The following is a 12,945-nucleotide window of genomic DNA, read 5'->3' as shown; positions in this document are numbered from 1 at the left end:
AGGAATCACTAATAAGCCAGAGTCTTTTGAAGGCAGATTTCTTGCCGGGACATATGGTACAATACAATCGGCAAGATAGGATGGAGCTAGACCGTGTAGTATTTTATAAGTAAGTAGTAAAACCTTAAAGTCACATCTTAAGTGCACAGGAAGCCAGTGCAGGTGAGCCAGTACAGGCGTGATATGATCAAAGGTAAGACCATAATAATGTTTTTTTTAATTAAATGTGCTTTTCATGATGGTATCTTTACATCAAACTCAAATTTATAAGCGCAGGCCTAAATTTACCGCATGCCTTTGGTAAGCGCCGGAGTGAGAAGAGGTTTTGAATTAATTAGCGCCCCGGCGGCAATTCAAGGAAAGACGGTAGTTCCTGGTTATCAGCGACCACGAGTCTGAAGACCTTGGTGCGTCACAATGTACACGAGTCATCTCCAAACCAGGCGGACTTGAACGTACGGAATGTGTCAGGGCTCCCAAATGCCGGAGTGATGCCATCATGCCAGAAGAAGTAGGACACAGGTGTCCTCCCAGGTGAGCGTACCTGCCTGCAGCGGCACGCTTATCTGCGCCACTGCTGAGTCTATTTTTATTTATTTACACTTGGCAAAGCTCAATCCAAATCTTATTTAGGAAATTGTTGGAGCAAAGAATGTGGACATAACAGGCGGTCTTAAAAGTTCGAGTGCCGCCTGTTTCAAATACAAATGTTTTTTTACAAGTTAGATTGCGAGCAAAAATCCAGGTTACGATCCTCCCCATCATGGTCATGGCGGCAACACTATTATTATTTATACCATATGCATTGGCGTGTGCGGGTGTGACATGGACCGATTGTTGCAGCAGCTGTCCGGGTGGCTGGTCTCAGATGATCATGGTGGTGCACCTGCTGGGCTTATACTGAATTTTTTTTTTCGTCCGCCCCCACCCCCAGCGTTTAACTGTTTCTCACATCTTTTGTAAGGGGCGCTGGAAGTTGGCAGAGCCGTCAGCGATCCTGTTCTGTCTCCCTGTAATGTTTGTCTGATCTTGAATGGGATTGCGCTGAAAATCTTAATTTCCTCTTCGGGATTGATAACGTATTTCCGATTCTGATTCTGATTCTGAAGGTCCTGGGCTGGTTTGGTTACACCTGGTCAGCAGTTGTGAGGCCGGTTGGATATACTGCCAATTTTTTTTTTTTTGCATTTTAAAGGTGTATAACTAATATTTACATTGTGTTGTTTAAAAAAATATGCAAATAACGTGCGGTTAAAATATAATTTAAAAAATGTTTAGGTGAACGGAGAGGTAATATCTTATTTTATACCCACATATTCTTAGACAAAAGGCTGCATGCATTCATTCCAGTCAGTCCGTACAAGCAGGTGGATGTCAGCAAGGACACATGACGAGTATAGTCAACTTACAAATGTGGAAAGACACCTGTGAAGTCCAGATCCCTGGAACACAGTTGAGGGACAGGGCAGCCTTGTGAATGTGTGTGTGAATGGGTGAGTGTGGAAATAGTGTCAAAGCGCTTTGAGTACCTTGAAGGTAGAAAAGCGTTATACAAGTATAACCCATTTACCATTCACATTTCAGCAGTTGGGCTTGGCCCCTTAGTTCCAGTGAAAGGACATTTTTGAATGCTCCAGGATACCAAAACATTTTGGACATTTCCATGCTCTTAACCTGGTGGGAACAGTTTGGAGCGGGCCCCTTCCTCTTCCATCTTGACTGTGCACCTGTGCACAAAGCAAGGTCCATAAAGACATGGATGGACAGAGTCCTGTGTGGATGAACTTGACTGGCCTGCACAGAGTCCTGACCTGAACTCAGATAAAATACCTTGGGGATGACTTAGAACAGAGATCGAGAGCCAGGCTTCTGCACCACCAATGTGCTTTTGGAAGAATGGTGGAACATTTTTTACAAAAACAATTGGCAACCTTGTGGACAGCCTTCCCAGAAGAGTTGAAGCTGTAATAGCTGCAAAAGGACATCATATTGAACCCTATGGGTCAGGAATGGGATGGCACTTCAAGTTCATATGTGAGTCAAGGCAGGTGGCCAAATACTTTTGACAATATAGCATTGATCGCCACCAAGAACCAGCCGATTCTGGTCTGGATGAACTTGACTGGCTTGTACAGAGTCCTGACCCTGGCCAAATACTTTTGGCATTATAGTGTATGTTTTGCTCGCCACCAAGAACAAGCCGATTCTGGTGTGGATGAACTTGACTGGCTTGCACAGAGTCCTGACCCTGGCCAAATACTTTTGGCATTATAGTGTATGTTTTGCTCGCCACCAAGAGCCAGCCGATTCTGGTGTGGATGAACTTGACTGGCTTGCACAGAGTCCTGACCCTGGCCAAATACTTTTGGCATTACAGTGTATGTTTTGCTCGCCACCTAGAACCAGCCGATTCTGGTGTGGATGAACTTGACTGGCTTGCACAGAGTCCTGACCCTGGCCAAATACTTTTGGCATTATAGTGTATGTTTTGCTCGCCACTAAGGACCACCCGATTCTGGTGTGGATGAACTTGACTGGCTTGTACAGAGTCCTGACCCTGGCCAAATACTTTTGGCATTACAGTGTATGTTTTGCTCGCCACCTAGAACCAGCCGATTCTGGTGTGGATGAATTTGACTGGCTTGCACAGAGTCCTGACCCTGGCCAAATACTTTTGGCATTATAGTGTATGTTTTGCTCACCACCAAGAACCAGCCGATTCTGGTGTGGATGAACTTGACTGGCTTGCACAGAGTCCTGACCCTGGCCAAATACTTTTGGCATTACAGTGTATGTTTTGCTCGCCACCAAGAACTAGCCGATTCTGGTGTGGATGAACTTGACTGGCTTGCACAGAGTCCTGACCCTGGCCAAATACTTTTGGCATTATAGTGTATGTTTTGCTCGCCACCAAGAATTAGCCGATTCTGGTGTGGATGAACTTGACTGGCTTGCACAGAGTCCTGACCCTGGCCAAATACTTTTGGCATTATAGTGTATGTTTTGCTCGCCACCAAGAACTAGCCGATTCTGGTGTGGATGAACTTGACTGGCTTGCACAGAGTCCTGACCCTGGCCAAATACTTTTGGCGTTATCGTGTATGTTTTGCTCGCCACCAAGAACTAGCCGATTCTGGTGTGGATGAACTTGACTGGCTTGCACAGAGTCCTGACCCTGGCCAAATACTTTTGGCATTATAGTGTATGTTTTGCTCGACACCAAGAACCAGCCGATTCTGGTGTGGATGAACTTGACTGGCTTGCACAGAGTCCTGACCCTGTCCAAATACTTTTGGCATTACAGTGTGTGTTTTGCTCGCCACCAAGAACCAGCCGATTCTGGTGTGGATGAACTTGACTGGCTTGCACAGAGTCCTGACCCTGGCCAAATACTTTTGGCATTACAGTGTATGTTTTGCTCGCCACCAAGAGCCAGCCGATTCTGGTGTGGATGAACTTGACTGGCTTGCACAGAGTCCTGACCCTGGCCAAATACTTTTGGCATTATAGTGTATGTTTTGCTCGCCACCAAGAGCCAGCAGATTATTCCAAATCACAATGCAAAAAAAAAAAAAAAAGGAGTGTAAAGGATAGGAACTTTCATAACAATGTTTGGCATGTTGCGACACAGACGAGTGGGTCATACGTCGGCGTGGAATGAAACATGTCTGCCTAGCTACAGTGTTATTCCCACAAAAACATGCCTCAAAGCGTGATGGCATTCTCCCCCATCACCGCCCCCGCCCCCCCCCCCCCCGCCCCACATCCCACTCTGCCAAGCCTTCGCTTCATTAGTGGACTCCTTTTTCCATCTCCTATGTCTCCCAGCCCCCCCGTCTGATCTGCCCTTTATTCTCCTTCCTGCCTGAAAGTGGATCGAAGCGAGGGATTGAGAGCATGGAGGAGGGGGGGCGGGGGCGGGGGGGCCCAATGAAAGAAAATGCCCTCAAAAGCCCCCCCCCCCCATCTCTATCAGGCCCCGGCATCTCCATGGTAGCATGACCCCCCCCCCCCCCCCAAAAGGCTCCATCACGCTCCAGCGCCCTCCAAAAGGAGAGAAAGAGCGAGCCATGAAAAAATGTCGAAAAGTGGCCGAGTGCAAGCTTCCAAACGACTTCAATCAATGATCGCTTGTTTCACTTCTTACGAAAAACCCCAAAAGGAGTGAAGTTGTCACCTTCTGTAAATAGTAAATAACAATGATTCGCAAATCCTTTTCAAGCCATATTCAGTTGAATATGCTACAAAGACAACATATTTGATGTTCAAACTCATAAACTTTATTTTTTTTTGCAAATAATAATTAACTTAGAATTTGATGGCTGCAACATGTGCCAAAGTAGTTGGGAAAGGGCATGTTCACCACTGTGTTACATCACCTTTTCTTTTAACAACACTCAATAAACGTTTGGGAACTGAGGAAACTAATTGTTGAAGCTTTGAAAGTGGAATTCTTTCCCATTCTTGTTTTATGTAGAGCTTCAGTCCTTCAACAGTCCGGGGTCTCCGCTGTCCTATTTTACACTTCATAATGCGCCACACATTTTCCATGGGAGACAGGTCTGGACTGCAGGCGGGCCAGGAAAGTACCCGCACTCTTTTTTTACCAAGCCACGATGTTGTAACACGTGCTGAATGTGGCTTGGCATTGTCTTGCTGAAATAAGCAGGGGCGTCCACGAAAAAGACGGCGCTTAGATGTTGTTCCAAAAGCTGTATGAACCTTTCAGCATTAATGGTGCCTTCACAGATGTGTAAGTTACCCATGCCTTGGGCACTAATGCACCCCCATACCATCACACATGCTGGCTTTTGTACTTTGCGTCGATAACAGTCTGGATGGTTCGCTTCCCCTTTGGTCCGTATGACACAAAGTCGAATATTTTCAAAAACAATTTGAAATGTGAACTCGTCAGACCATAGAACACCTTTCCAGTTTGCATCAGTCCATCTTAGATGATCTCGGGCCCAGCGAAGCCGGCAGCGTTTCTGGGTGTTGTTGATAAATGGCTTTGGCTTTGCATAGAAGTTTTAACTTTCACTTACAGATGTAGCGACCAACTGTAGTTACTGACAGTGGTTTTCGCAAGTGTCCCTGAGCCCATGTGGTGATATCCTTTACACACCGATGTGGCTTTTTGACGCAGTACCGCCTGAGGGATGGAAGCTGCGTAACATCATGGCTTACCTGCAGTGATTTCTCCAGATTCTCTTAACCTTTTGATGGTGAAATCCCTAAATTCCTTGCAATAGCTGCTTGAGAAATGTTGTTCTTAAATTTAATTTAATGACAAAGTGATGACCTTCGCCCCGTCCTTGTTTGTGAATGAGTGAGCATTTCATGGAAGCTGCTTTCATAGCCATTAATGGCACCCACCTGTTCCCAATCAGCCTGTTCACCTGTGACATGTTCCAAATAAGTCTTTGATGAGCACTCCTCAACTCTCTCAGTCTTTTTTGCCACTTGTGCCAGCTTTTTTGAAACATGTTGCGGGCATCAAATTCCAAATGAGCTAATATTTGCCCCAAATAAGAAAGTTTGTCAGTGTGAAGATGAAACAAGGTGACAACTTCACCGCTTTTGTCAGAAAAGATGCAAATTGAAAACATTCAACATTCATTTTATTGGTTTGGTTGTTTTTTTTTTCCGAGTACAGTGGTTATTTGTGCCATTCGGGCGTTCACAGACAAAATAAACAATACGTGGGAACACAACAACAACAACAATAGTTTTGACAATCCATGGCTCAGTCTGGTTAGGACACACACACACACACACACACACACACACACACACACACACACACACACACTCCGTACCTGCAGGACACACACTCAGACAACGCCAGCATTTGTACTAAATAACAGCGGCCAAAGTGTGGTTGATCAAACGCTATTTACATTCAGTTGGAGCAATCGTCATGGCGACCAGGCAATCTGAACAGAGAAGAAGGTGACAATTGAAGAAAACGCTCAGAAGTGAAGTCATAATATTCACACAAGTTGTATAAAAGTTGTTATGTAATTAGTCTATGTCTAAAAACTGCCGTATATTAATCAGATCATTATTCAACAATTGTTCAAAACACGTCTGAATAAAGGATTACATTTTATTTATTTTTTTTAAATATAGAACATTGATTTTAAAATGTTTTTTCCTGATAAATTTAAAAAAGTATTCTCAATCCATTGAGATAATTATTCTCACTTTATTCTCATGAGAGCCATTCCACTGAATTAATATCAAATCTTTAAAGTACTCACATATTTTATCAGGTATTACCATTTGGTAAAAATGTTAAGTATATATTTATATATTTTTTTAAATGACATACAACTTCATTCTCATATTTCAACATTTTTGGGCATCTTTATTGTTTGTCTTTATTCTCATTTAAGTTCAGAAGTTGTATAAAAGTTGTCATTTACCAAACTAAAGTCTTAATTAGTCTATTTCTAAACACACTGTTCATTTATTAATCAGATTATTCTATTCAACATGTGTTCACTTCTGAATAAATTATTTAAAAAAAAATATTAATATGGATTGTTGGTTTAAAAGTGTTTTTTTTAAATATTGCAATTGATTCCTGCTAAATTTTAAAATGTGTTTTCAATCCTTTAAGATGGATATTCTGTCTTTATTCTCATGGTAGCAATTTTACTGAGTTAATATCAAATAAAGACATTATATTCCAAATATATTTTTATCAGGTATTACCATGAAATAAATGGTAAAAACCCTTATGTAAATTTCAAGTATATATATAACTTTATTCTCATAATATTTTAACATTTTTGTGCATTTTTCTTGTTTGTCTTTATCCTCTTTTAAGCTCAGAAGTGAAGTCATAATATTCACACAAGTTGTATAAAAGTTGTCATTTACCAGACTTAAGTCCTAATTAGTCTAAAGTCCTTTCTAGAGGAGCTCCTCTCTATTTAAACCTGCCGTGCATTGTTCAGATAATTCTATTTAATATGTGTTCAAAACACTTTTAAATAAATGATTCTAAAAAACAAATAAAAAATGGAAAATGTATTTTAAAATGTTTTTGTTTTTTATATCAGAATTAATTCCTGCTAAATTTAAAATTGTATTCTCAATCTTTTAAGATGGTTATTCTGTCTTTATTCTGAATTTTACTGAATTAATATCAAATAAATGCACTATATTCAAATATATTTTTTTATCAGGTATTACCATGAAATATTTGGTAAAAAACTTTCTGTAAATTTTAAGTATATTTTATATTTAAAAAAAAAAAGTCTTACAATTTTATTCTCATATTTCAACATTTTTGTGCATTTTTCTTGTTTGTCTTTTTCCTCATTTAAGCTCAGAAGTGAAGTCATAATATTCACACAAGTTGTATAAAAGTTGTCATTTACCAGACTTAAGTCCTAATTAGTCTAAAGTCCTTTCTAGAGGAGCTCCTCTCTATTTAGACCTGCCGTGCATTGATTAGATAATTCTATTTAACATGTGTTCAAAACACTTTTAAATAAATTATTCTAAAAAACAAATAAAAAATGGAAAATGTATTTTAAAATGTTTTTTTTTTTATATCACAATTGTTTCCTGCTAAATTTAAAATTGTATTCTGTCTTTATTCCCATGGTAGCAATTTTACTGAATTAATATCAAATAATCACACTATATTCAAAGATATTTTTATCAAGTATTACCATGAAATATTTGGTAAAAACCCTTCTGTAAATTTTAAGTATATTTTATATTTAAAAAAAAAAAAGTCTTACAATTTTATTCTCATATTTCAACATTTTTGTGCATTTTTCTTGTTTGTCTTTTTCCTCATTTAAGCTCAGAAGTGAAGTCATAATATTCACACAAATTGTTTAAAAGTTGTCATTTACCAGACTTAAGTCCTAATTAGTCTAAAGTCCTTTCTAGAGGAGCTCCTCTCTATTTAGACCTGCCTTGCATTGTTCAGATAATTCTATTTAACATGTGTTCAAAACACTTTTAAATAAATGATTCTAAAAAACAAAACAAAAATGTATTTTAAAATGTTTTTTTTTTTTTATTCCACAATTGTTTCCTGCTAAATTTAAAATTGTATTCTCACTCTTTTAAGATGGTTATTCTGTCTTTATTCTCATGGTAGCAATTTTACTGAATTAATATCAAATAAAGACACTATATTCAAATATATTTTTATCAGGTATTACCATCAAATATTTGGTAAAAACCCTTCTGTAAATTTTAAGTATATTTTATATTAAAAAAAAAAAAAGTCTTACAATTTTATTCTCATATTTCAACATTTTTGTGCATTTTTCTTGTTTGTCTTTTTCCTCATTTAAGCTCAGAAGTGAAGTCATAATATTCACACAAATTGTATAAAAGTTGTCATCTACCAGACTTAAGTCCTAATTAGTCTAAAGTCATTTCTAGAGGAGCTCCTCTCTATTTAGACCTGCCGTGCATTGATTAGATAATTCTATTTAACATGTGTTCAAAACACTTTTAAATAAATGATTCTAAAAAACAAAAACATTTTTATTTTAAAATGTTTTTTTTTTTATTTCACAATTGTTTCCTGCTAAATTTAAAATTGTATTCCCAATCTTTTAAGATGGTTATTCTGTCTTTGTTCTCATGGTAGCAATTTTACTGAATTAATATCAAATAAAGACACTATATTCAAATATATTTTTATCAGGTATTACCATGAAATATTTGGTAAAAACCCTTCTGTAAATTTTAAGTATATTTTATATTTAAAAAAAAAAAAGTCTTACAATTTTATTCTCATATTTCAACATTTTTGTGCATTTTTCTTGTTTGTCTTTTTCCTCATTTAAGCTCAGAAGTGAAGTCATAATATTCACACAAGTTGTATAAAAGTTGTCATTTACCAGACTTAAGTCCTAATTAGTCTAAACTCCTTTCTAGAGGAGCTCCTCTCTATTTAGACCTGCCGTGGATTGTTCAGATAATTCTATTTGACATGTGTTCAAAACACTTTTAAATAAATGATTCTAAAAAACAAAACAAAAATGTATTTTAAAATGTTTTGTTTTTTTTATTCCACAATTGTTTCCTGCTAAATTTAAAATTGTATTCTCAATATTTTAAAATGGTTATTCTGACTTTATTCTCATGGTAGCAATTTTACTGAATTAATATCAAATAAAGACACTATATTCAAAGATATTTTTATCAGGTATTACCATGAAATATTTGGTAAAAACCCTTCTGTAAATTTTAAGTATATTTTATATTTAAAAAAAAAAAGTCTTACAATTTTATTCTCATATTTCAACATTTCTGTGCATTTTTGTTGTCTTTTTCCTCATTTAAATTCAGAAGTGAAGTCATAATATTCACACAAATTGTTTAAAAGTTGTCATTTACCAGACTTAAGTCCTAATTAGTCTAAAGTCCTTTCTAGAGGAGCTCCTCTCTATTTAGACCTGCCGTGCATTGTTCAGATAATTCTATTTAACATGTGTTCAAAACACTTTTAAATAAATGATTCAAAAAAATGGAAAATGTATTTTAAAATGTTTTGTTTTTTTATTCCACAATTGTTTCCTGCTAAATTTAAAATTGTATTCTCAATCTTTTAAGATGGTTATTCTGTCTTTATTCTCATGGTAGCAATTTTACGGAATTAATATCAAATAAATGCACTATATTCAAAGATATCTTTATCAGGTATTACCATGAAATATTTGGTAAAAACCCTTCTGTAAATTTTAAGTATATTTTATATTAAAAAAAAAAAGTATTACAATTTTATTCTCATATTTCAACATTTTTGTGCATTTTTCTTGTTTGTCTTTTTCCTCATTTAAGCTCAGAAGTGAAGTCATAATATTCACACAAGTTGTATAAAAGTTGTCATTTACCAGACTTAAGTCCTAATTAGTCTAAAGTCCTTTCTAGAGGAGCTCCTCTCTATTTAGACCTGCCGTGCATTGTTCAGATAATTCTATTTAACATGTGTTCAAAACACTTTTAAATAAATGATTCTAAAAAACAAATAGAAAATGGAAAATGTATTTTAAAATGTTTTGTTTTTTTATTCCACAATTGTTTCCTGCTAAATTTAAAATTGTATTCTCAATCTTTTAAGATGGTTATTCTGTCTTTATTCTGAATTTTACTGAATTAATATCATATAAAGACACTATATTCAAAGATATTTTTATCAGGTATTACCATGAAATATTTGGTAAAAACCTTTCTGTAAATTTTAAGTATATTTTATATTAAAAAAAAAAAAGTCTTACAATTTTATTCTCATATTTCAACATTTTTGTGCATTTTTCTTGTTTGTCTTTTTCCTCATTTAAGCTCAGAAGTGAAGTCATAATATTCACAAAAATTTTATAAAAGTTGTCATCTACCAGACTTAAGTCCTAATTAGTCTAAACTCCTTTCTAGAGGAGCTCCTCTCTATTTAGACCTGCCGTGCATTGTTCAGATAATTCTATTTAACATGTGTTCAAAACACTTTTAAATAAATGATTCTAAAAAACAAAACATTTTTTATTTTAAAATGTTTTTTTTTTTTATTTCACAATTGTTTCCTGCTAAATTTAAAATTGTATTCTCAATCTTTTAAGATGGTTATTCTGTCTTTATTCTCATGGTAGAAATTTTACTGAATTAATATCAAATAAAATACACTATATTCAAAGATATCTTTATCAGATATTACCATGAAATATTTGGTAAAAACCCTTCTGTAAATTTTAAGTATATTTTATATTTAAAAAAAAAGTCTTACAATTTTATTCTCATATTTCAACATTTTTGTGGATTTTTCTTGTCTTTTTCCTCATTTAAGCTCAGAAGTGAAGTCATATTCACACAAATTGTTTAAAAGTTATTTACCAGACTTAAGTCCTAATTAGTCTAAACTCTTATATAGAAGAGTAGAAGAGCTCCTCTCTATTTGGATTTCTATCAGATAATTCTACTTAACTTGTGTTTGCTTCTGAATAAATGATTTAAGAAAAAACAAATAGAATATAGTGGGTTTTTTTATTTTTTATATATATATTACAATTGTTTCCTGCTAAATTTTATAAAATTATTCTCAATCCATTGAGATAGTTATTCCGACTTTAGTCTCATGGTAGCAATTTTATTGAATTAAAATCAAATAATGACACTATATTTAAATATATTTTTATCAGGCATTACCATGAAATATTTGGTAAAAACCCTTGTGGAAATTTTAAGTATATTTTATATATATTTTTTTGAATCCTTACAACTTTATTCTCATAATATTTCAACATTTTTGTGCATTTTCCTCTTTTCAGGACGACTGCTCCTAAACACGATGGACCGGACACAAAATAAACACCGGTTAGTCCGTTTTTCTTTCCAACTGGTGCTCAAATAGACACTGTGGATTATAACTGGAAGGTTCCGTAAGGTAAGAAGTGCTACTAGTTAAAGACTCAGACCAGGTGCAGCTCAGAGGTCGGCGTCTGGGTGGCGAGAGTTACAAAAAAAATTCAGTCAAACCTCCGCCCCTGAGACGCCATCACAGTGGTTAGTACGGAAAGAGATATAAAAGACAGTATATGTTGTTGTTTTTTAGTCGGTGTTATTGCGGTGGGAGGCGGAGTCACTAGCGCGGTGGTGCATCGGGCAGGTTTTGTGGCCCGGTGTCATCGATATGGTCAAAAGTGGACATAGACTTGTAGAGAACATCAGGTCATGGCTGTCTTGACTTTCTAAAATGGGCTTGGAGCATAATACTAGCACCACCATGCTTGGCGGTAGGAATGGTGTTCCTGGGATTAAAGTAACAATATGCTTTGGGCAGGATTTTGGCCTGGTGTCATCTACACGGTCAAAAGTGGACATAGACTTGTAGAGAACAAAATGTCATGGCTGTCTTGAGTTTCCAATACAGGCCCAGAGCATAACACTACCACCATGCTTGGCGGTAGGAATGGTGTTCCTGGGATTAAAGACCTCACCTTTTCTCCTTCAAACATATTGCTGGGTATTGTGGCCCAACAGCTCCATGTTTGTGTCATCTGACACCACATGGAAAAAGATAAGACCTTCTGGAGGAAAGTTCTGTGGTCAGATGACACAAAAATGGAGCTGTTTGGCGGAGAAAAGGTGAGGCCTTTAATCCCAGGAACATCAGACCTACCGCCAAGCATGGTGGTGGTAGTATTATGCTCTGGGCCTGTTTTGCTGCCAATGGGACTGCTGCTTTACAGAGAGGAAATGGGACAATGGAAAAGTGTTCAGGACAAGCAAAATCGTCAGGGTCTTGGGCGCAGTTTGGTGTTCCAACAGGACAAGGACCCCAAACACACGTCAAAAGTGGTGAAGGAATGGTTAAATCAGGCTAGAAGGAAGGTTTTAGTATGGCCTCCCCCTTGTAGGACTGTGCCGTCACAACTCCCTGCCTCCAACCCCATAACAGTGCTGATGTAAACGTGTGGACAATGCTGAAGAAACAAGTCCATGTCAGAAAACCCAACACATTTAGCCAAAGTATGTGCTCCAATCAGTCTATGACAAGAAAATAAAAGTTGTAGAAATGAGTGGAAAGTGAAGACAGCCATGTTGTGTGTCCACTTTTGACCAGGACTGTACGGAAGCTTTTATAAGCCAAGGTCAGGCTTGGACGGCAGACTGGACTCTCCACCGCAGACAAAAACAAAAGGTGTTTAACTATCAATATTAGCAGCATCTAATAATCATCTGGAAAATATACTTTGTTTTTTTTTTTCAACATTTTTACATATTTCATTAAAAAGAATCTATAATATAATATCACTGGACGGCTTCCACTTTTCAGGTCAAATGTGCTTCTCGTGTTTCCACTGATTGTGTGCTAGATAGTACTCCGTCGTCTCCTGGGAACTATTCCCTTTCTGGTGGAAACAAAAAAAATTCCATAAAGGTCTCCGGGTGGCGAGCATGGAGACCTGG

The 12,945-nt window shown here is 36.7% G+C and overlaps 1 protein-coding gene across 1 annotated transcript in view; it reads right to left on the bottom strand.

Annotated features, from left to right (window-relative positions):
- Positions 1 to 5,604: 5,604 nt before the first annotated feature.
- Positions 5,605 to 12,945, bottom strand: part of ppap2d (phosphatidic acid phosphatase type 2D) — an 84,702-nt gene continuing 77,361 nt past the window's right edge. Inside the window, exon 7 of the mRNA XM_061905190.1 lies at positions 5,605 to 12,941. Within this exon, the coding sequence (XP_061761174.1) occupies positions 12,877 to 12,941 (65 nt within the window). The 3' untranslated portion in view covers positions 5,605 to 12,876. The remainder of the gene's footprint in view (positions 12,942 to 12,945) is intronic.

The sequence above is a fragment of the Nerophis ophidion genome, linkage group LG07 (assembly GCF_033978795.1).
Source record: "Nerophis ophidion isolate RoL-2023_Sa linkage group LG07, RoL_Noph_v1.0, whole genome shotgun sequence".
NCBI lineage: Eukaryota > Metazoa > Chordata > Actinopteri > Syngnathiformes > Syngnathidae > Nerophis > Nerophis ophidion.
Note: the sequence above shows the minus strand (reverse complement) of the source record. Positions and strands in the feature narration are given on the sequence as shown.